This window comes from Amphiura filiformis, chromosome 2 (genome assembly GCF_039555335.1).
Source record: "Amphiura filiformis chromosome 2, Afil_fr2py, whole genome shotgun sequence".
Taxonomy (NCBI): domain Eukaryota; kingdom Metazoa; phylum Echinodermata; class Ophiuroidea; order Amphilepidida; family Amphiuridae; genus Amphiura; species Amphiura filiformis.
The window spans coordinates 85,869,215-85,891,958 of NC_092629.1; the positions used below are offsets into that span (position 1 = coordinate 85,869,215).

A 22,744-nucleotide genomic window follows, 5' to 3' on the forward strand; every position below is an offset into this window, starting at 1 on the left:
GAAGATTTATACTCGAGAACTCTAGCTTCGAATTTGCACACAATAGTTACGCATTCAATGCTAGAGTATGTTGCTATCGTTTTTCGATTCGGACAGCGGTGTAATTTGTTGCAACGGAGGTTATTTATTCTGTTTAGTTGAAATTTGGATGAAAGTTATTTCGATGAGTCAACTGTATCTTTTGAGCAAGATTTGCCTTTTTTTGACAGTCTAAAATTTTGCTGAGGGGTAATTTTAGCAACATTTTTTATGCAATCGCCTGTCGTGATCAGCTGTGTTTACTTCTGAACTTCCATTGCCTTACAATGTTACATGGTGTCATGCTTTTATCGAATCCGACTAGATTTTTGAATGCAATGGTCTCTAGCCTAGACTGTGAAGCTATCGGTGAGCAAATTCTTGGCTAGACTTCTCAAGCAAATTGAAGACCGAATTAAAAAGACTAGTTTGCGTATCATGACGTCCTATCAACCAGACCAAAAATGCTGTACTGCGCATAGCAAAAAGCAGTAAAACACACAGTGGCTGGAGGCATAAAAATTTGCTATTTAAAATGTTACTAAGGTACCGGTACTAAAATTTAAATTTATTTTATTTTTACCCAACAGCTAACAAAACAGAAGCCTTGTGTTGTTCTTTACTGGTAAAATTATAGCAGGGGATATTCACCAAATTGCTTCATAACTACTTACATGTAGCTGAAGTCAGCTTGAACTATCAAGATATGACCCTGATGACTGTTGGCAAGATATGACGGTGGGTTACCGTACATGTATCTGTAACAATGCATCAGTTAGGAGAGCAACATGGCAAACAACCAGAATTATTAAGTTTCACCATCCATGAGAAACATCTCGGACTACTCGGCGAGTCGATGCGCGATGTTGAACGTCGTTTAAGCGCCACCATTAGCGTGGAAGAGACCAGTTACACTCAGCGTGATGAAAAGTCCGGGAGTCACTTGCGATGGGTTCATTTGGAAGGGATGACATCCAACTCTTAAGATGTGCTAAGGTAAGGCGTCATTATTTTATTGGTAGCTACATAATGTTTTTAAATGAGGTGATTTATAGAGTGTTAAGTAAATTAAGTATCCTTGGCCAAGCTCGAACGTACCTGGTACATTCATGTAGCGTACTAAGTGTGTACGCGATGTAAGGCGTGTTCATGCTTTCTTCTGTACCACGCTAGGTGTGTGTGTGTTTATCGAGAACTTTGAACTTGGCCAAGAATTATCTAATTTACAAGGGCTGTCTTTTGGAATTTGCAGGAGAGCATTAAATAGCTCTTCTGGCGCATTCAAGGAGAGCTGTTTAGAGTATTTACAATAGAATGTAAGGAGAGAATGGTCAACTAAGGAGAGCTAAAAATCACTCTCCTATATCAGATTTTAGGATAGCAGTAGAGAGCGATTGCTCTCGCTCTCCTCAAAAGGCAGTCCCTGAATTTACTTCAAGTAGGTCAAACCCCACGCTTCTGCTGAACTATCATAGCAAAATGACGCCAAAATGAAGCAAGTATCACTTCTTATGAGTGGATTGAAAGGAAATGAGCTAGGATATATACAGGTACTTATTCTTGAATACTGACGTAATTCCACCTCTCTACTTCCCACAATTCCTTTCACTTCCCTGGTTTCATGCTACATTTGTAGTATTTCAACCACCTTTAATATGAGAACCAAAATGGTCTAATCCAGGAACATCTGTAAACTTAGTAGAAAAAATGATGTTTTTATATGTCATCTCACTGTCTGTCCATATAGGCTTACATATCATCCCTGTGCAGCCCAGAACACCAACAGACTTTGGAATATCCATTGGAATTACATGAAGATATTGAAGGTAAGACACACATGCTAAATTATCTTGTGTACTGGGCGTGTCCAGGCGCTGGATATGGCAAATTTACATCTACCGTATTGCATGGGCAACAAAAATAGGCAAAAAAAAAAAAGATGTTTGCTTGCCCTCAACCGACCGACCCTAATTTTGGAAATTGGAAAAAAAGTTTTTTTTTCTATTTACTGTACAAAAGAATACCAACCCTATTTTTGGAAATTCGGAAAAAGTTTTTGTTTTTTTCAAATTTTTGCATTCTGAAGATGTAGAGCTTGTATTCACATTTTAGTTGTCTTGGAATGTTAGTTGATTCATTTTGACACCAAAAATGTATTATTTTTCATATTTTGAGCCTTAATTAATACAAACAGTAGAGTTTGCTAGTAGTGTACCACTGGCATTAATCAGCATTGGCATCTCTAATCTTGAGCGTTAAAAAGCGTTTTGACATTGTAGCCTATAGCCTTCCTTGAGAACTCTGCCTCTGGCTCTGGATTGATATTGGAATCCAGTAATGTTTCGTGTAGTCTTTGGCAAATAGGTTCATTATTTGTGACACACATAATGAACCTTTATTTGGGTTCATTAAACCCTAGCTCAACCCTAAAGTAACCCTGTCACATATCGCCTAGAAAATGCTAATCCAAAATGGGATAGGCTCGACATGTATTATGACACAAAATAAACTAAGAAAATCTTGAATTTACTATTGTGATATTATTTGACAGGTAAAAAGGATGGTTTGGAGCACAAGTATGAATATAAAGCAGCATTGATAATACAACAAAGAGGAATGGTGGTGGTATCAGGCAGTATGGAAGAGGTATGTTGCAACTGAACACCCCCACATATACACCCCCCGTCACACACACAGTCACCACCCACACACACACAGGTTATACAAATGCACATCATTTCGTAGTGTAAAATCACACAATTGTACTAACAAATGCTTTTAAATCATATTTTAAAAAGTAAAATAAATTGGAGGAAAAATTTAATTAAACTTTTCCGTTTGAGACTTTTTTTTTTTGCCTAATGCGTATTCATTCCAATAAGCGCCCAGGGCGCTTAACAAAGTCATTATGGGTGGGCGCTTATTTTCTATGGTTTACCTAATTTTTTTTTTCCTCACATTAGCTTTATTTTACATATGTTATAAAATGGTCCTGAGACGTTCCAGTAGCTTTTCTGATACAAAAAATATATTGCATGTTTACACAGGACTTCTAATCCCCAGCTATTTCACTATATCGGCGTCTATCCGTCACTTCAACATTAATGGTACCCTTTAGCAAATTGAAAATACCCTGGGTGGCGCTTACTGGGACATGGGCGCTTATTGGAACAATACGGTACCTCAATTTTCAAAAGCTGCTTTTGTCCTGATTAGATCAATCATTTCACACAAGAGGATGGTCTAAGGTGTCTACCTGAAAAATCAATAAAGTCCTATACAAGGACCCATACACAGTGTAATAGCCCCGATATATTCATGGTAGAAATCGCCATGGTAGGTTGAATCCACAGCCACGCATGGCCATTTTATTCGACCTTATGAGATAGCCAAGTGACCTGACTAAGGCTACTGACAATAGCTGGGGTAATTGATTTCAAGCTGTGTGAGTAAGCTTGTAGACGACCTTGCGGTCAAGGGTCATACTGCCTCCACTGGAGTAGTGAGTGCAGCTATAGCCTGTGCGCTGTAGTCCATACAGGACCAACGCAATATAAAATTAGAATTTTGGACAGATTTTGAGTTCAAGACGCACAGCCTTTTTTCAAGCCGCAAGCTAACGACTATCATATCTGTTCAACACATATTTTCAAGTGTATGAGAACACATCTGGTTTCTTGAGACGAAATCATTTACGGGAGATATTCATAATTTTCTAGCCCGGTATCCGAAGGTTCTAGTCTGATTCTTAAAATCGTGCATAGCAATTCACGTGTATCGATCTCGGTATTTATTTTAGTATCTCTGCTGCACCAAATAATTATCAGCCTTCCCTATCCTCCCATTGAATGAGGGATTCCCCAGGTGCACACTTGTAATTAGGTATGGGCCCTATAAAATGAAACTAGTTTCCTTTCTCCTTGCCAGAAATGTAATCCTTAAATGTTGATAATTACCTATGAAGTTTGTTTTGGGGATGTAATCTGTTTGTTTGGTTAGTTGATTAGTTGTTTGGTTATCAAAACTTCCTTCACCCAATGGAATTTGGGGAGCTGCACAGAAAATTGGTGGATGTTACAATCTACATGAGGATAGGTGTGCGACGTTCGGCAGCAACCTAGTTGATGCGATCTGATTGTGATGATTCATCATTGCAGCGAAATTACAGGGCTTTGAGTCCTCTAAGATCTGGAGAAAGGCGCTTTATAAATCCAAAATTTATTATTTATTTATTATTATTTTAATCTATCTTTTGCCTTATTAGCTTGTTTCCTAAACACATCACTATTTACTTTATTTTAACAGTATTTATAACGACTGGACTTTGAACATCACTTGAGCCCATAAGGCCATAGCTGTTTAGTATACACAAGTTCAGACAAGATTAATCTTTGATATCAGGGTACAGCGCTTTGAGTCCTCTAAGATCTGGAGAAAGGCGCTTTATAAATCCAAAATTTATTGTTTATTTTTTATTATTTTAATCTATCTTTTGCCTTATTGGCTTGTTTCCTAAACACATCACTATTTACTTTATTTTAACAGTATTTATAACGACTGGACTTTGAACATCACTTGAGCCCATAAGGCCATAGCTGTTTAGTTCACACAAGTTCAGACAAGATTAATCTTTGATATCAGGGTAGTATTAATACATAGTGTTGTGCTGACTGAATCACATTATGAGTGTCTTTTCCAAATTATATTATATATTCTTCTATGAAGAACCACATGACCTATATTGGATAATTAACATGCTTGAGTTGCTTCTAAGAATGACATTTACACAATTTTAAGTAAAATTTGAGATACTTTAAAATGTCTAAAAAGTAGAACTGGACAGGGTCACTTTAAGATTAGACTTGCTTTATGTAAATAAAAAATTGTTCGCTATTAATATGTGTCAAAATAATGCAAATAAAATTTAACGTTTGTCAATATGATATGCAACTAGATTAATTAAGGTCATATAGCAGGTTTTGCTTTCATATGGGCTACTCTAGTTGAAATTCATAACCCTGTACGAAAGACATGATCTTAATCTTCCACACAAGGAGTGAGATTTTCAAATGGGGCTTACCTGAATGGATGAGTCCATTTAAAATCTACATCCCTTGTGTGAGATATTAAGGTCAATAGGGGGTGTATGGATTACAAATGTACTATCTCATTTCAATTTAATATACTTGTAACTATGTTAATTAGCTGTATAGGATCAGTGCAGTAGAGTTTGTTTATGCTTCTGTCTCTTCACAATACAGGTTTTGATGGTGGTATCGTACCTAGAAGATGAGATAAACCAATGGCGCTTACGTCTTCACGACATCAGTTACTTTGCTAACATAGACCCACAGACAGCGCCCTCGGAGCGATCAGAGAAAGACAGGCTTCCTCCTTGGGAAAACCAATATGAATCAATACCCTCCATTCCAGACGCGCAAGGAGTTCAATCAGTCGCATCGGGTAGAAATCGGTTTCCAGATCTAATACCAGCAAGTACCACAGAACCGCTGTATGAAAGAAGATTACCAACGATTAAGAACGGTGGACAATTGTCACAGAATGAACAAGTTGGACATGGTACAGCAAGTCATAGTAAACCAAACCCATCAACTCAAGGTCCTTATGCACAAAGACAGTCAGAACATAAATACCAATGGCGAGAGAGGAACCTACAACCACAGTTCCCAACTGGGAATAATACTAAATCACAAAGCAGTGCAACTCAAGGACTTCAAAGTCAGAGAGAATCAAACGTTTCAAGATGGGTGGTAAAAAATGTGCCATCTGATGAGCCACCTTACGATAGAGAGAAGCAGGTGCATATATCAACTCCTCCTAACAGCTCAATTGAAGTCAAGCGACAAAAGGTATTTGGATCATCGGAACAGGTGGTTAACTTGGTTACAGATTCAGTTCCAAGTAGCGACTCGAGCACAGGATCTTCAGAACCGATGTTGTCGCGAAATCTTAGCACGGGGTCGTTTAGAAGCTCCATTAGCCTGGAGTTTGCGTCGAATGCTGCTTCCAGGCAGGGCTACACCGATCAAGAGGTCGAGGAGGCTTTGCGGGAACTCCCGCAGGATTTTAAGACATCAGATCTTATACGGACTTTGAGTCGACGACGACGCCCTGAGAACTCGTCTTTGAATTCTAGCAGCGCAAGTTCTCAGTCAAACCCTACATTAGAAGTTTCAGGGAGATCATCATCTCCATTTTCAGAACCTGGACATTCATTTCCAAGAAATGATCCTTCATTGTATAAAGCACAGTCATCATCTCAACCACTACCTTTGGCATCTTTACCACAGAAGACACCTGAGAAGTCTAATTATCCTGCACCCCATCCATCATCCAGTGAAAAACTTGATGCCTTAAGAAGGAGACAACAAGAACTTTTGACCAGTCTCGGACCCCATAAGAGATTGGACATTGGAAGGCTTGAAGTTGACTCACCTCCTCCAGATGTTATGATACAAGATAATCAATCCAATTCCACACACAGATCACCTCGGAAGGAAGCACCTTTCAATAGATCTGATCATAGAACTCAACTACATCTGGATAATAGTGTGGAAGACCTGATGGTCTTAACAGATGCACAAGATATTGAATGTGTCGCAGCTATAGCAGAAGCTGAACGCATGGATGTGGATCAAGAAGTGGAGTACCTTAACGCCACCTTCCCGAAAGGATCGGAACGACCTGATGTTGTCTTGCTTACCCCACCAAGGAAAGCAGAACCAGAATTGATACTGTTGGATGATGAAGAAATGACGCCAGATATTCCACAATTGTCAAGATCCAGTGAGGCAAAGACATCTGGAATCATCAAATTTGATTCACCAAAAACCAGTAAAAGGATTCTTGCGCCAACTTTTACCAACTTGCCGGCTAATTCGGGGTCCGGTGGATCTAAAGTACCTGGTTCTTTGCCTGTAATATCGAACGTATATAGTTTAAGCACTTTACAGAGTGGTAATGCTAAAAACAATCCGTTTAAAACGTTGGGATACTCTGCTGTTGACGTTGAAGCACCACCTGGTACGGATGAATTTGATTCATTGATGTTAAGATCTGTATCGCCAGTGGAAGGAGCTGCTGAAGATGATAACCAAAATGGAAGATCATTCTATATTGATAAGAGCCCTATGGATTCATCTCAATTTCAATTGTCATCGATAAATCGAAGCGACAGCTCATGATGCAGGGAATAAGGATCATCATTTACAACTTGGTGTTGAAAATATGGACACTCAACCAAGTGAACTAGGTTTAAGAGAAAGTGAATCAGGTTTAAGAGAAAGTGAACCAGGTTTAAGAGAATATGAACCAGGTGTAAGAGAAGTTGAACCAGGAGGAGTTTCAAGACCACATCCACGTCTTAAGCTTGGAAAGACACATGATGAAGTGAAGCAAGAATTTGAGGGGAAAAGGGAAGGAGAATTGCGTCAAGATTTGTTTCTTATTGACAATGAAGATGATGATCACGATGACTTTGAAGAGCATTATCAGAGTATTAAATTGGAACGCGATTTGATCAAAACTGAAAATGAGTTTAGCGTCGAGGACGATGTTCAGGTCATCAATGTCCAAGAGGACGTTCAAATGCTGATCAGAAATTTTCAAGCCGATTTTGATTCACAAAAGCAGGATTTTGAGAAGAAGATTAGAGAGAAAACGATAAATGAAACGTTAAACATGGTCGCTGAACAGAATGAAGCGATACAACGACAGTTGACTCAGAAGCAGGTGCAACAGCAAGAAAATAAGGATTTGGCCGCTCAAGATATGGATGAAAAACTTCGTTTGGAGAGAGAAAAAATGAAAGAGGAGCTGCAGAAAGAGATGCGGGAAGAGATGAAACGACAGATGGAGCAGCTGATGGAGCAGCAGAAACAAAACCAACCACCAACGCCTGAGAAGGACGCCATTGTGATCAAACCGTCGCAGAAAGGAACAGCGTGTCCATATAGGCCCATTGTAATAGACGGCAGTAATGTTGCTATGCTGTAAGTACTTGTTCTCTGTCACTCTCTTTAAATTTGTTATAATAGGCAGTTCCATTTGAAATCTACACTCCCTGGGGAAGATTTCACTGAGCTCTCATTTTCCAATGATTAATGGGCTGTTCCAAAAATTAATTGTATCCCCTGAAGAAGACATGGGATATATTCCCAACAATTTTAGCATAGTAATTAGTGTTCGCCATGGGAATTCCCAAGCAAAATCATCATGTAGCAGTCAGAATTCCCCAAAATGTATCTTGTTCATTTCAATTGACTAACTTTAAAGATATGGGATTTCCTAAATATCTTGGTGAAATTTTATTTTTCCAGAGAAATCCCAATTTTCAATGAAATTTACCCCAACCTGGGAATTTTTTTAAGTAAAAATGACATGTCTTCTTTAAGAGGGTAGCAATTAATTTCTGGAATAGCCCAATCCAGTTGGATTTCTTTTGTTAACATCCAGATTAAAACAATGGACATGTTGAAATCCAATTACAATTTGACTGACCCCTATTTTGGATATTTTTATTTAGACGTCATAAATTTTCCACACCTTTCGTGTTGTTTTGGATTTAAAATGGTTGGATATACATGTAGAATGTGTAAAACGGTTGAATATAATTGGAATTCCAAAACCTTCCTCATCAAGGGGTATACGGTTTTCAAAAGGCAAACAAATAATTATCAGGTAAATCAAGTAATTCTTGGCCAAGCTCGAACGTACCTGTTGCGTCCATGTAGCATACTAAGCGTGTACGCAATGTAAGGCTTGTGTATCCTTTTCTTCTGTACCGCGCTATATGTGTGTGTGTTTATCGCAGAGCCATTAGCATTCTAATTTGTTCCTTTCCAAATTTCTATAGCCATGGGAAAAGACTTCATACTTTCTCCTGTCGAGGCATTGCCTTATGCGTACAGTTCTTCCAGAAAATGGGTGTTGAAGACATCACCGTGTTTGTACCAAGATGGCGGCAGTCACAGGATGCTGTGAGACAGGACCGACCGATCAGAGACCAGGAGATCCTGAATGTGTTAGAAAGCAGAGGGATCTTGTCGTTCACGCCGTCTCGCAGGGTTCGAGGGAAGTATATCAATGCCTATGATGATAGGTAAGCGAATGAAGTGAGGCCATGAAATACCTTTTTGATGAATAGCCTCCTATGATGTGTTTTGTGCCAATTCAAGTGTTTTGTGCCAATTGCAAAATTTTGGGTGTGCAGAATTTACACACACTGGCCCATAAAATAGCAAAATACCTTCATTTGGGACTAAAATAGTTGAAATTGAACATTTTCCCAGTAAAATCAGAACAAAATATGCTCGTCCACCTAACTTTGAACTCTTCCACTACCACTGCAACTCTCAATTACAATGTGCATGCATGCATGTTCCCAAGTCATTGATAATCATGTTTCATTAAGTCAAAAACATGGCTTCATTTTTAAAACAAATTTGAATAGAATCAGAGTTCTGTTTTTGCCAGTTTTGCCTAGCAAAAACTGTCAAAAACTCACACATAGTCACTCAAATATTAAAGAGTAACACAGAAAGCTCATAAACAGTAACATGCAACTTTTAATGAATCATTCAACATATTTTTTTGATATATGCCAGTAATGCCACATTTCGCATAAATGCACTTGAGCAATGAAAACGCATGCCTGTAATTTCTTAATTTGTTACTTATAATTACAAAATCGGGCCTTGTTACACTTGGGAAATTATTTTTGTAACTTAAAAATTTGTTTTGAAATGAAAAAACTGAACATCATCGCTTTTTTAGTTGTTGCCATTTTTGCCAAGCGGCTATATCCGCTGTTAAAACCGTTATGTTTTTTTCACCTGTTGCAAAAACCTGTGAACCCTGAACAGAATGTTTCTGTTACTTAAAATCTGTAAAAAATCAGTCCTGATGATGTCAGAGCCATAAGTGACGAATCCTTTTTTCAATCTGACAGCATACTAAATTAAATAAAAATGAAAAGAGTTTTGAATTTGGGTTTCAACAATTTTTTTTATTACCCCTCATTCACCCCCCTGCATAAACATCGAACAGTCCCAAAATTCTGTCAATTAGTAAGGGATGGGGTATGAACGTTTGGACAGTATTTATTGTGGGATATTAGAGCACATCAGACATATTGAATTGCATTCTGAATACGAAGAATGTCCTTCTGATATCAAATAATTTTGATTTTTTGAAATTTGCAATGTACATGTAATACACATTTTATGGCAAATGATTAAAAATTGATATTTTTGATATTTAACAGAACTCGAAGTAAACTTTATAAATCTGATGATTTATACTTAAAGTGTATGTAAGTGGGATGAAAAGCTGACAATCAATTGTAAATTTTGACCTTTCGTATTGAAGATATGGATTTTTTTCCCAAAACACCAAAAAACGATTAGGTCTTTTCGTGGAAAAAATATGAAAGGTCAAAATTCTCAATTGATCGTCGGCTTTTCCTCCCAGCTACATACACTTTAAGAATATATCATTAGATTTATAAAAATGTTTTTGAGGACTGTTATATCAAAAATGTGAAAAATATCAAATTTTAATAATTTGTCATTTGGTATTATATTGTGAATTTCAAAAAAATGAAAATTATTTGATATCAGAAAGACATTCTTCGTATTCACAATGCAATTCGATATGTCTGATGTGCTCTCATGTCCCACAAAAAAACAAAATGCTCATTCCAGATCCTTTAAATGTATAAATAAAGTTTCCATTTGAACTTACCACATAATAGGATGATGTTAACATCAGATACATCTATTATTGTTTCTGTGTGCAAATATCCAAATTGACTTTCACTTCATTGTAGGTATCAACTGCCTTTAAAAGCAATAACGCTTATCACTAATTTTGTGTGTTTATATAACATTTCAGATTTATTGTGCGACTAGCTGCAGAAAATGATGGCATCATTGTGTCAAATGACAACTTTAGAGATCTGATGAATGAATCGCATCAATGGCGAAACGTCATAGAAACCAAGTGAGTGAACTATATTTAGATTTATGGTGCAATGAGGAAAAGCTAAATGATCAAACTACTGAAATAAACTTAGTTATATTTTTGTTGCAATACATTTAATGTCATAAATGTGACACAATCTGGTCCATGGGGGCCAAAAGTGGCAAATTGAAATTGAGATAATTGCAAAATGGAGTAAACAAACAATAAAATACATAAGAATCACAAAACCTCAGAACTGTTATGCTAGACCTTTGATGTTTTCAGTATATGGTGGCCTAATGTTTGTAGATTTAAATTAAAAGGTAATAATTATAGTAACTCTATTTTCAAAAATGCCTCCTTTGGCAGCCATTGAGCAGATTGTGTCACAAATATTCTTTTTTGTGCTTTTATTTATTTCAGCCCATTTTTGGTCTTAGCCCATTTTTGGTCTTAGCCCAAATTGACACATTGTATTTCAGGCTTTTTTTCTCCAGTTTCAGTTTCACTGGATGTTACAATGTGGCATACTGCCATATCTGTATACATCCTTTGTGTCAATCCAACATGGTGAAATGTTATTGTAACTTAGTGGGGATCTATATTTGGATTTGAGGGCTACATATACAATGTACATGGATTTGTGGTACAGAGAGGAAAAGCTAAAATGATTAAGCTACCAAATAAACTCTCAGCAGTCATTGTGCATTATAAATATTATTGGCACAAATATACTTTTTTGTCATTTTTCAGGTTTTTACTTGCATTGAGGTTTTTTTCAAAGATCAAATTTTGGCGCTTTTCTTAATTTTTAGCATGTTTTAGGACTTAGTAACCCAAATTTATGCATAATTTCAGGCTTTTATCCACCAGTTTGAGACTTTTTGAGTGTTACTAAGTGGTATCTCTGTATGGTAATATATCCTTGTGATATTGCAATATTGACACTGAGTGAGTGGATCTATATTTGGATTGGTAGTAGTGTGCTATTCCAGTTGAAATCCATACACCTCTGTAGAAGACATGACCTTAATCTCCCACACAGGGAGTGTGAATATCGTACATGAATGGGTGACTCCATTTGAAATCCACATCCCCTGTGGGAGAGATTATTAAGGTCATGTCTTCCACAGGGGGTGTATGGATTTCAACTGGAATAGCCTATTGGAGAGGAATATGTAGCTTTAACGATTTAAAAGCTACCAAAATAAACAGACCTTTCAAAACCATCTCATATTGAGATACAAGCCTTCAAATTTGGAGTTGGGAAATAATCACAGCATTCTCATTAAAAACAAAAAATAAATTTCATTGTAAATGTTAAAATGTTACTGCTTCTTTTTTATCTTTTACACAACAATAGAAAATCAAACATTTGTGGTTTATGTCCATTTCACAGGATTTGTGATTTTGTATTTATGATCACCATAAATTAGAAATATAATTTAACCTCACTTGTGCTTGAGAGTTTACTAGAACACTTAAATTGTGGTTTTTGAATGTTAATGCTTTGTCCATGATACTGGTTTTTAGGGAGCAGGTCATCATATCCACGAAAAAAGCTCATTACCAATTTTGCATATATGCGAGTTATGCATGTGTATTACTGTTCCATGGCCTCTGTGTTGTAATTTCGTTCTGGTGTACCAGAAATTATTCAAATTTGATGATATGTTTTCTAAACGAATTAATCTGCAATAAATTGTCCGAAGTTTACCGTTTTCTAAAATCCATTTTCCGTGTTGTAATCCGTGTTGTAAAATTTGTAAATCCGTGTCATGAATAAAGCTTAAAATGTATAAAAATGATATTAATGTCACCATAAAGTGTTCAATATGGCGATCAATATGCTCTGAGTGGAATATTCTCACGATAGTAGGCCAACTATATTACGATGTTTGGAGGGATATAGGTTTTTTTTTGGTAATATACCTTTATTTCGGTATTATTAAACAGTATTTTTATCATAAAAATTGACATACACAACTCATGCTTGTTTTTAACATTTATTTCTCTTATCTAAAACAATTTTTGTCACATCATACAAAAATGTCATTTTCCGTGTTGTACCTCTGATTCCGTGATTTTCTTCCGTTTTCCGTAAAATGGAAAACTTCAGACTCTAGCATAAACATTATGGTGGCCAGAGGTTTCCAATGGTATAAAAATCCCAACGTTTTTTGAGAAAAGTGGGGGATGAGGCTGTGGATCATGAAATGCCCATTTAATAAATCAATCAACATGACACCCAGGTTTGTTCAGCATATGTTTTTACACCAATCTTTCTATCTGCATGCATGGACCAGTTATTGGTAAAACAGGTGATATATATTGGATACCAGTATTCTGATTTTTAAAAATAAAATAAAATATTTTTTAAAAATCCCAACCGACAGACCTACTTGGAAAGTCTGTTTTTATTTTCAGAATGACAAGTTTCTGTTAACAAAATCAATCCACATGACACCCAGTTAAAATTATGCTATTCTAGTTGAAATCCATACACCCTTATGGAAGACAGGAACCTTAATGTCCCACATAGGGAGTGTGAATTTCAAATGGAGTTACCTGAATGGGTGACTCCATTTGAAATTCACACCCCCTGTGTGGGAGGTCAAGTCTGCCATAGGGGGTGTATGTATTTCAACTGCAATGGCCCAGTACATAAAAGCTGCACTTTCGCATTATTTGTTCAGCATGTGTTTTTACACAGATATATATCTATTTGCAATGCATGGACCAGCTGCAAAATTACCAGGGGGTGGATTGCATAGTCCTCCCGTTCACCGGCTCCCAGAATGACTTTACCAATTAGGGGGGAGTGCACATGACACAAATTTGTAATCTTAATTCCAAAATGGTGCTTAATTTTTGAATCAAAACAAACCAATAGAAAAATGCGAATCGTAAAATTAGCCTCATCGGTCGGTGCATGCACTACTGGCATTCAAGATGCAGGGCTATAAATCTTTCATGTGAACACTGAACACATCCTCAGAGAAAAGTTTCAAATTGTCTTAAAATAATTGTAATTAATTAATTTGATTTGATTCCATAGGTTATTAATGTACACCTTTGCTGGTGATCAATTCATGATACCTGATGATCCCTATGGGAGGAATGGACCCACACTAAAGGAACTACTCTTAAAACCCAAGACAGCTGCTGCAAAAAAGTAAGTCAAAAAGCAACGCCCTTCTCTCAGAGTTTGTACATGTATGTTCTTTGTAACAGACATGATATCAAATCGGCCTATGTATAGCTGTTGATTGGTCAGAGGTGCAGTTAGACAACATATTTTGTATACTAAAACTGCTGAATAGACAGTGCAAATTTTGCAAATAGTTCGTTTTGCAAAGTTTCATGGTTTCTCTCATTGTTGATTGCTCACGTTCATATATGTTAATGGTTTTCAAAGTCGACAACCTTATTTGGGCAAGAATAAAAAGTACAGCATATTTTTTAGCTTGGCTATGGACTTGCAGCTCTATAAGTGCATATCTTACTGACTCACCTCTTGCTCTTGCGCAATTGTTAGCAGTCTTACACAATTGTTTGCAACAAGCTTAATTATATTACTGAATTCTTCAAAATAAGCCTCAACCTACTAGTTCCAAAGGCATGACATGGAGTATATCTATAACAATAGAGGGCAGTATTATTAAATTGAAAATTGTTACACTCATAGGCTTATTCATTGATCCCATCGAAACTGTAAACAAATTTTAAATTTCCTCAAAGTGAAGAATAAGCCATAAAAATTGTATTTTTCAGGTGACCCACTTTACTGATTGTCCCTTTATCCTATTCATAAACCAAACAATTTTGTTTGTATTGTATTGTGTTGTTAACAGTGGGGTTTTCCAGTTGAAATCCATTATGTATTATACACCTCCTATGGAAGACATGACTTAAATGTACCACACAAGGAGTGTGAATTTCAAATGGAGTTACCTGAATTGGGTGACTCAATTTGAAATCAACACCCTCAGCCTTGTGTGGGAGATTAAGATCAACATCTTACATAAAAAGTGTGTGGATTTCAACTGGAATAGTCCATAGTTAAAAAGATTTTTTGGCATATTTGTAATGTTAAGGGTACTACACCCCTGCCCAATTTTGTGCCTATTTTTGCATTTTTCTCAAAAATTATAGCGCATTGGTGATAAGTAAGATATGTATATTATAGGGGCAAGGACTACAACTACTGCACTGGACATTTTATTTCAGCACAGCCAACAGTTGTGGAGTTACAGTCAAAATGAGGGAAAACCAATATTTGATCAATAAATCAATAACTACTTGCCTTGAGTTGCTGAATTTTCAGTGCAGTAGTTGTAGTCCTTGCCCTATAATAGACATATCTTACGTACCACCAATGCGCTATAATTTTTGAGAAAAATGCAAAAATAGGCACAAAATTGGCCAGGGGTGTAGTACCCCCTTAACACATGTCCCAACTTGCACCTAAATGGATCAGCCAAATGTGTTGTGTTTGTAGGTCAACATCTGGAGCAAAGTTCAACATAATGTCATAATTCAAAGAATGTGTCCTCTTGTGTTAAACGGCCAAAATAACCAGCAGGGTTTCTTTCACCTTGTGAAATGGACAGAAACCCTTCCCTATAATTATTACTAGCATTATTTCAGCATTTTGAGTATATAATAACAAATTTTAAAATTTGAAGGAAATCGTACATTAAGGCTTTAATAACACATACAATGTACAACAGTGAAATTGTTTGCATAATACAGGAAGAATTGTAAAAATCACAATGTCTAGATTTGATAGGAAATACACATTGTTTACATTTGAATAGTTTGATAAGATCAGGTTGGGTTTTATATTTCCAAGGAAATGTGACACAGCAAAATATTTCAACATACATGTGGTGATATGGATTGATTTACATGTATAAATACCGATCTTGTTTTTCACACCTTGGTAACATTGCTAGAAATATCTTTTATTGATAATGAGCTAAAAATAACTATGGTAGTTATCCATGTGTAACCATGCAGAGAAGATGAGATCTGGTGTAACATACTGATTGTACATAGTGTTAAGTAGGCCAGGGATTTTCCCACATTGATTGTGTATGTATATAGGCAGCTAAACAAAGTATTTAATATTTCCTGCTGTCTAGGATACTGGATATAAATACACAGTGAATTAGCTGAATAGCCTTGTACAGCGTGACATTGATGAACAGAGTGTGTGTGAATATTACATGCAAATATTCTAGACTAAATGGAGATTGGGTTTGAAATTGAGTGAGTGTTACCCACATACTGCTTTGTTGTAGGGCTTTTTTTTTTGTAAACAAATAACACAATTTAGTTTGTATTTGTGTAAACAAAATAACAAAATTTAGAGTCAGGCCTACTTTTAGGGGTGGTCTGGTTATGGCTATGCCAATAAAAAATTTTAAGTTTTATATCGTCGTTGGGCAGGAAAAACCTCCTAGATATGTTATTGGCCCTGAACATGTTTAATGCAAAACCTCCTATGTAAACTCTTGGCAGTTTTGTTTTAAACATGTTCAAGGGCCACAAGTGTTTACCCACATACTGCTTTGTTGTACAGTTGGGCCTAATTTTTTTTTTTTTTGTAAACAAAATAACAAAATTTAGAGTTGGGTCTATTTTTAGGGTCGGTCAGGTTACAGCTACCCCAATAAAATTATTAAAGGTTTCATATGTATATGCATGTACAGATTATGGATACTTTCATGTTTTGAAAGAAAAACAGTTTTAATGTAAAGGGGAGAGATGGAGAAAGAAGGGATGAGGAAGAGAGACAAGAGGAAGCTCTAGAGAAAGATTCATAGCCTCATGAATATACGTGATATATGAGGCCCAGTCAAACTTTAAAATATTTGCCAAGTCACAAACGCAATGCGTGGTTAATATAAAACAACAATGGACCTACGACCGTCTTATGTTAATGACCTCCGCGTGTGCGTGGTATGGAAATACTCACTGTAACGATTTTCGCGCAAGCAAACAATTTACGCACCGCAACTACCGCATTTACGATATTTAATATTATACACCATGGAATCAAACCAATTCAAAAGTGAAGGTTATGAATAAGGTTAATGACTTTGCATCAGTTAATTTTAGGGTAAATTGTGTTCATAATATTCTAGGGCAGGCTTCCTCAAATAGATTTGTTGAAGCGCCACATGAAATTAAAAAAGAACTGCAAAGCGCCACTCAATGGCTGCGAATTCGCGGGGGAGTTTGAAGCTATCGATTTTTTTAAAATTTGAGGTGCAAATGATGTCATTTGGTGCAACATTTTGTACTATTTTAGCCTGTCTTTAGCCTACAAGGATAACATGGGAATCGCATTGTTTATTTATTTTTTATATCTAAACGGCGCCGCGCGCCACTCGGGAAGCCACGGCGCGCCACATGTGGCGCGCGCCGCTATTCGCGGAGCCCTGTTCTAGGGGGAGTTGGTCCCAAAGCAAAATGTTTACAATTTTAATAATACTCTCAAATTAAACAACTGATGTGCAGTCATTATTCTGTATAAGTAATCCTTTCGTAATTGGAAGAGATGGAACTTGATTGTTCTTAATGCTTTTATGCTTTATATCTCTTTGTATTGTTATTTACCTTGAATTGGTGTATTTGTCAATCAGATACTAATTAATATTACATTTGCTTGTTTCTTCTTAACCTTCACAGGACATATCCTGTTGGACCACAGACTGCAGGAAGACAAGGTAATGATAACCCTATGTCAAGGGTCAGCTCAATATTTCATCTCCATATTTGGCAAAAAAATATTTTGGGTAATGTTCATAAAATAATGGCACATATAGTCATACACCCCCAAATTTTTCAAGCTCTCAAAATCCTGAACAACTTGGTAAGTCTAAATCAACCATAATCCAAACCTTAACCCTAATGCCTTAGTCCTAACCCTATTAATAATCCTAACCCTAAAACTTAACCTAAATCCTAATCTAAAGGGTTTCGCTTTTCCCAAAGTGGTATTCAAAACCTGATTTTCAATCCTTGATTTTGTTTTCTCTCTCTCCCTCCCTTTTAGAACCTCAACCATCTGGCTTAAGTGAGCACCAAATTGAACAACTCACATACAACATTGGTGTAGAATGGGAACGTCTTGGTACTTACCTTCGATTCTCACACTCCGAGATCACCAAAATCCGACGCGATCACCACCAAAACACGGACGGCGCAATACGCAAGATGCTTAAGACATGGTCTGGTAGACAAACACGCAATAAATCCAACCAATACGAGATCTTATCAGAAGCGTTGAGACTCTCGGGAAGAGCTGATCTTGCCACTATGGTGATGAGATGGAAACCAGTGATGCAGCAAAATAAGGGTGGTCAAAAACAAGGTGGGAATCAAGGAGGTTTTGGACAACCTCAAGGTCCTGCAGGTCAGTTAGGACCTGGTCCAGTAGGTCCTCATACAGGACTGTTGGGACAACACCCTCAGCAAGGTAATGCAGGACTATTAGGACAACAACCTCAGCAAGTTTATGGCGGAAGACCCCAGCAGCGGCAACAAAATGCACCTGCTACACAGTCGAGGGCGCCTGATGAAGTCGTTGATGTGAAAGCGCTCCCACAGTATAAGGTTTTGAAAGATATGTTTCCGGACAAAGAAGCTGATATTGTGAAACTTCTACAGGAGAATCCTAATTCTCTAGCAGATTATCTTGTGGATAAATTGTTAACGTAAACAAAACTTGTTTCGTTGTCTGCATCACATACTGTCATATCTCGAAAGGCTGCCTTGTGTGATTTTTTTTATTATTGGCATCAAATTATGATGAGATACACTGCAAAATTAACTCTATATATTAATTTTGAGGTACAGTGGAAACTCATTATAACGAAGTTGTCAGGGACAGAGAAATTAGTTCTTTATATCCAAATTTCGTTATATCAGGGTTGTAAAAACAATAAATAGCAAAAGAATTTTGTATCTTGGTTCTGGAAAAATACTTCTTTATAACAGGGTTTTTCTTGTATCCGATTTCGTTATAATGAGGTTTTACTGTATTATCACAACACAATATTACAACCTTGTGTCCATTCATAAAAGAAAGAAGCATAAAATAACAATATGAAATACGACAATGATAATAAAAATCAAACAAGGCAGCCTTTTGAAATACGACAGTATACAATGTATGTGATGCAGACGACGGTTTGTTCCATTTTTGCTAATGAAAATAACATTTAATTTTGTAACACGGTTCAAATGAGCTATTCCATTTAAAATCCATGCTACCCCTGTGGAAGATGAGCTAAAATCTTCAACAGAGTGAGTATGTGTTTTGAATAGAACAAACAGTTTGGTAACTTCCATTTGAAATTCTCACTCCAGTTTTGTGGAAGGTATTATGTAAAGCCAAAATACAGAGGGAGTATAGGTTTCAAAGTGAACATTGACTAATTACATTTGAAAAACATGATGTTCCTCCTGTGGAAGATATTTCCAAAATCTTCCACAGGGGGAGTGTGGATTTAGCCCAATACAGTGTTTCATAGCAATTGTTATATATAAGTTATATTTTGTACTTTAATTCAAGCAGCTGAAAATTGATGTATAATATAGAATAAGTAGGGTGATATATAAAAAAAAAACCTGTTGTACAGGCCTGACCGACACAGATTTTGCCGATTAATTTTTTTAGCTGTATGAAATTAAAAAACAGGTGTTTTTTATTGCAAAGTGGATGAAAAGTTTTGGGAAAAAAGGATTTTGTAAGCTTTCTGTGATTTTTTAGGAAAAAAATCCCAATTCTTCCTGGCAAGTCCGTCTGTCCGCCCATAGAACAGGTTTTTTTCTTGTCTCCTCAGGCCTAATTTAGTATTTTTTTTCTTTATTTCATTATAGTAAAATATTATAGAATTTATATTCACTTAGTATACCCCTTTTGCTTGTACAATGTTTAATATGTAGTTTATTTTCAATTAAGCAATTAATGAATATTATTTTAGTATTAAATGGTAACAGCATGCCTTGGAATGAGTTCAGTAGGATTTTATAAAAAGTATATATGTCAGACTGTCCCTTGCCTTCCCATATTTGTTTAAATCTTCTTATAAAGTCATTTCATACATGTGTATTGTGTAATTCTGGTATGTAATCATACATTTTGTTTAGCATTGCTTCACATAACAAAAACATAATGTTTATAAGCTGTTATTTTCATGTACAGAAAGTTTCGTGATTAACAAGTTTTTTTTTCAAAATCTTGGCAAGTATGTTATGTAACTCTAGGCCATTAATATTTGTGTGCATCTTTTTGCTTGCGTTTCCATACCAATGTGCAAAATCTACGAAAATAAAAACATGGTGACCTTTACAGCTTATATATCAGCACATACAAATTTGGACCCATTTCAATTCATTGATTGTGCAGATTATATGTAGTGCTTTTCATATGGAAACTTGTGTAACTCCATGTGAATATTTTCTTATCAGGCCAAAAAAAAAAGGTTTGTCTCAAAGCTCGCACGCGCATTTGTAAAATCGTGAGATTTGGAAAGAAAAAAAGAAATGCGGATTTTTTTTTTATTGAAAATTTTTTTTTTTTTTATAGTTTTTCTAGAAAAATTCTGCAAAATTCAGATATTATTCTCCAAATACCATGAAAAAAGTCGGGAATAAAAAATAATAAAAAATTTAAATCGCATTTCGCATTCGTTTTCAAACCACTTGTGAGCTTTGAGACAAACCATTATTTTTTTTTTGCGTAGTACTTTCAATATTGTATCCATGTTTGCATTGTATTTTTGAAATACAAGACACGAATCCCGGACAGCTGTTGGCAGCAGTGTTCATTCAAATGAAATTTTTGTCATTTGAACTTGTCATTTGACGTCACGCCAACTTGCAATGCGCAGTAATGATGTTCGATAAACGATGTGCGCATCGGGGCAGAGTTGGCGTGACATCAAATGACGACATCTCAGCAGGGATAGCGCTAGGTTGCTTTTTGGGGTCCCGGACCCACCAAAATAGAGTTCGGACCCCCTGTTTTTAAATTTTCTGCAAGTTCAGGGGTCCCTGCAGACCCCCAGATTTTCAATCTAGCGCTATTGCAGACATACTATTTATTCTGCATTTGTGCAACTCGGACTCACCAAACTCTACTCCGGACCCCCTACTTTTTAATATTCTGCAAGTTCGGGGTCCCTGCAGACACTTGAGTGTTTAGCTCTAGCGCTACCCCTGCATCTCAGGTGTACTTGCAAAGGCTTATGGTATTTACCGAAAAGGTGAATTTCCTCTTCCCTGCACAACCAAGATGGCCATCATGCCATGAGTAGCCATCTTGGATGTGTAGTAAAGGTGAATTTAAAAACTGTTAATGAGGTATAATCATTTGAAATGTTTATGAAGTATTTGTATATGTTTTCCCTCACTCGTATATCCAAGATGGCTGCTATATTGGTGTGTGCCATCAGTGTACGTATTTATGCGAGGAGCAAGGAGTGTGATTTTCCTGTTGGTGCATTCATGCATCGTGAGCGAAGGATGTGTTAAGCTCAAATAATCATATAAATTGTTATACAGACCGGGAGTGGGATTTTCCTGTTCACCGTGAGTGAAGGATGTGTTAAGCTCAAATAATCATATTTTGTATTTGTAGTGATAAATTGTATACAGACCACAACAGAATTAAGGTACCAGTTATGCTCACCCCTGTATATTCTAAACAAAGACAAATATGTCAAAATTAAAACAAGCAGCAAACTACTGGCTGCTTGCTTAAAAGCCCTCATTTAGTCGATCCTTCATGTAATCATTTCATGTAAGCTAATCTTAACACTAAACCTAGTCCTAACCCTAATTTTGTGTAAAATTACATAAAGGAATAACTCCTCATTCGCTGAAATTGGTTGAAAATTAAAGAAACGGTGATCAAAACCCCAATGAAGTAATAAAATCAAAGTTGCACTGTTATGTTGTAAGCACTGAAAGCAGGGCTCTAGTTTTAATGTGCTAATCAATGGAAGCATTTCTCTTGTTAGAGAAGTCTTTGCATACTAATCAATAGGGCATGCAATGGAGCAAACTGCAACTTTTGAATTGGCATCTTCCTTGGGTTTTTGGATCATCATGTCTTAATTCTTGACTAGTTTTAATGAATGAGGTCTTAAATTCGAGCTAAAAGATGCAGATATTGGCTGCTGGTTCAAATTATGCCATATCTGTCTTTGTTTTGGATTATACAGCCCTGGGTGAAAAATAACTGGTACCTTAATTGTTTTGCAGTCATGTAGCAAAGTATAAATATTGAGTAATGTAGTTAGTAGTTTTTCTTAACATTCCAGTAGATAATGATTGTACTTTTACTTCATTTGTGATCCCAAATTTATCAATGCGTCATTCATACAAACTCTACTTGTTTCTCTAAATTATTTTATTTTCTTCAAGGTAACTTGTTAAATCGTTTATTTTTGTATTACTCATACAAAGACTCATTGTCATTTGATCATTTACTATTGATTATTTTTGCTATTTTTAGAAAAAGACTTATTAAATTTTCCATTGCACTCACGAACAGCTACCATGGCAACGTTGACAAATGCAGAGGTGTAGTGCGAGCAGTGACCACCTTGACTCACCAGTTATAGGTTAATGTGTCGCTTCTAAAATAAATATAGTTTAAATATTTTTTAATTTATTTTCTCGGCAAAGCCTTGTTGAATGGAACTGTCCATATTTCTCCTCA

General features: G+C 36.3%; 2 protein-coding genes across 2 annotated transcripts; both read left to right on the forward strand.

Annotated features, from left to right (window-relative positions):
- Positions 1 to 881: 881 nt before the first annotated feature.
- LOC140146745 (uncharacterized) lies at positions 882 to 7,223 on the forward strand. Its single transcript, XM_072168619.1, has 4 exons — positions 882 to 1,014; positions 1,766 to 1,844; positions 2,570 to 2,664; positions 5,280 to 7,223. Exons 1-4 carry the CDS (start codon positions 967 to 969, stop codon positions 7,221 to 7,223), a joined length of 2,166 nt encoding a protein of 721 aa, XP_072024720.1. The 5' UTR covers positions 882 to 966.
- Positions 7,152 to 20,517, forward strand: LOC140146746 (uncharacterized). Its single transcript, XM_072168620.1, has 6 exons — positions 7,152 to 8,030; positions 8,894 to 9,139; positions 10,933 to 11,040; positions 14,060 to 14,176; positions 17,701 to 17,738; positions 18,068 to 20,517. Exons 1-6 carry the CDS (start codon positions 7,267 to 7,269, stop codon positions 18,730 to 18,732), a joined length of 1,938 nt encoding a protein of 645 aa, XP_072024721.1. The 5' UTR covers positions 7,152 to 7,266; the 3' UTR covers positions 18,733 to 20,517.
- Positions 20,518 to 22,744: the final 2,227 nt, after the last annotated feature.

Coding starts and splice junctions, on each gene's coding strand:
- LOC140146746 (XM_072168620.1), top strand. CDS start 7,267: ATGGACACTCAACCAAGTGAACTAGGTTTAAGAGAAAGTGAATCAGGT. Junction 11,041..14,059: donor CGAAACGTCATAGAAACCAA/GTGAGTGAACTA, acceptor TTGATTCCATAG/GTTATTAATGTACACCTTTG. Junction 17,739..18,067: donor ACAGACTGCAGGAAGACAAG/GTAATGATAACC, acceptor CCTCCCTTTTAG/AACCTCAACCATCTGGCTTA.
- LOC140146745 (XM_072168619.1), top strand. CDS start 967: ATGGGTTCATTTGGAAGGGATGACATCCAACTCTTAAGATGTGCTAAG. Junction 1,015..1,765: donor AACTCTTAAGATGTGCTAAG/GTAAGGCGTCAT, acceptor CTGTCCATATAG/GCTTACATATCATCCCTGTG. Junction 1,845..2,569: donor ATTACATGAAGATATTGAAG/GTAAGACACACA, acceptor ATTATTTGACAG/GTAAAAAGGATGGTTTGGAG.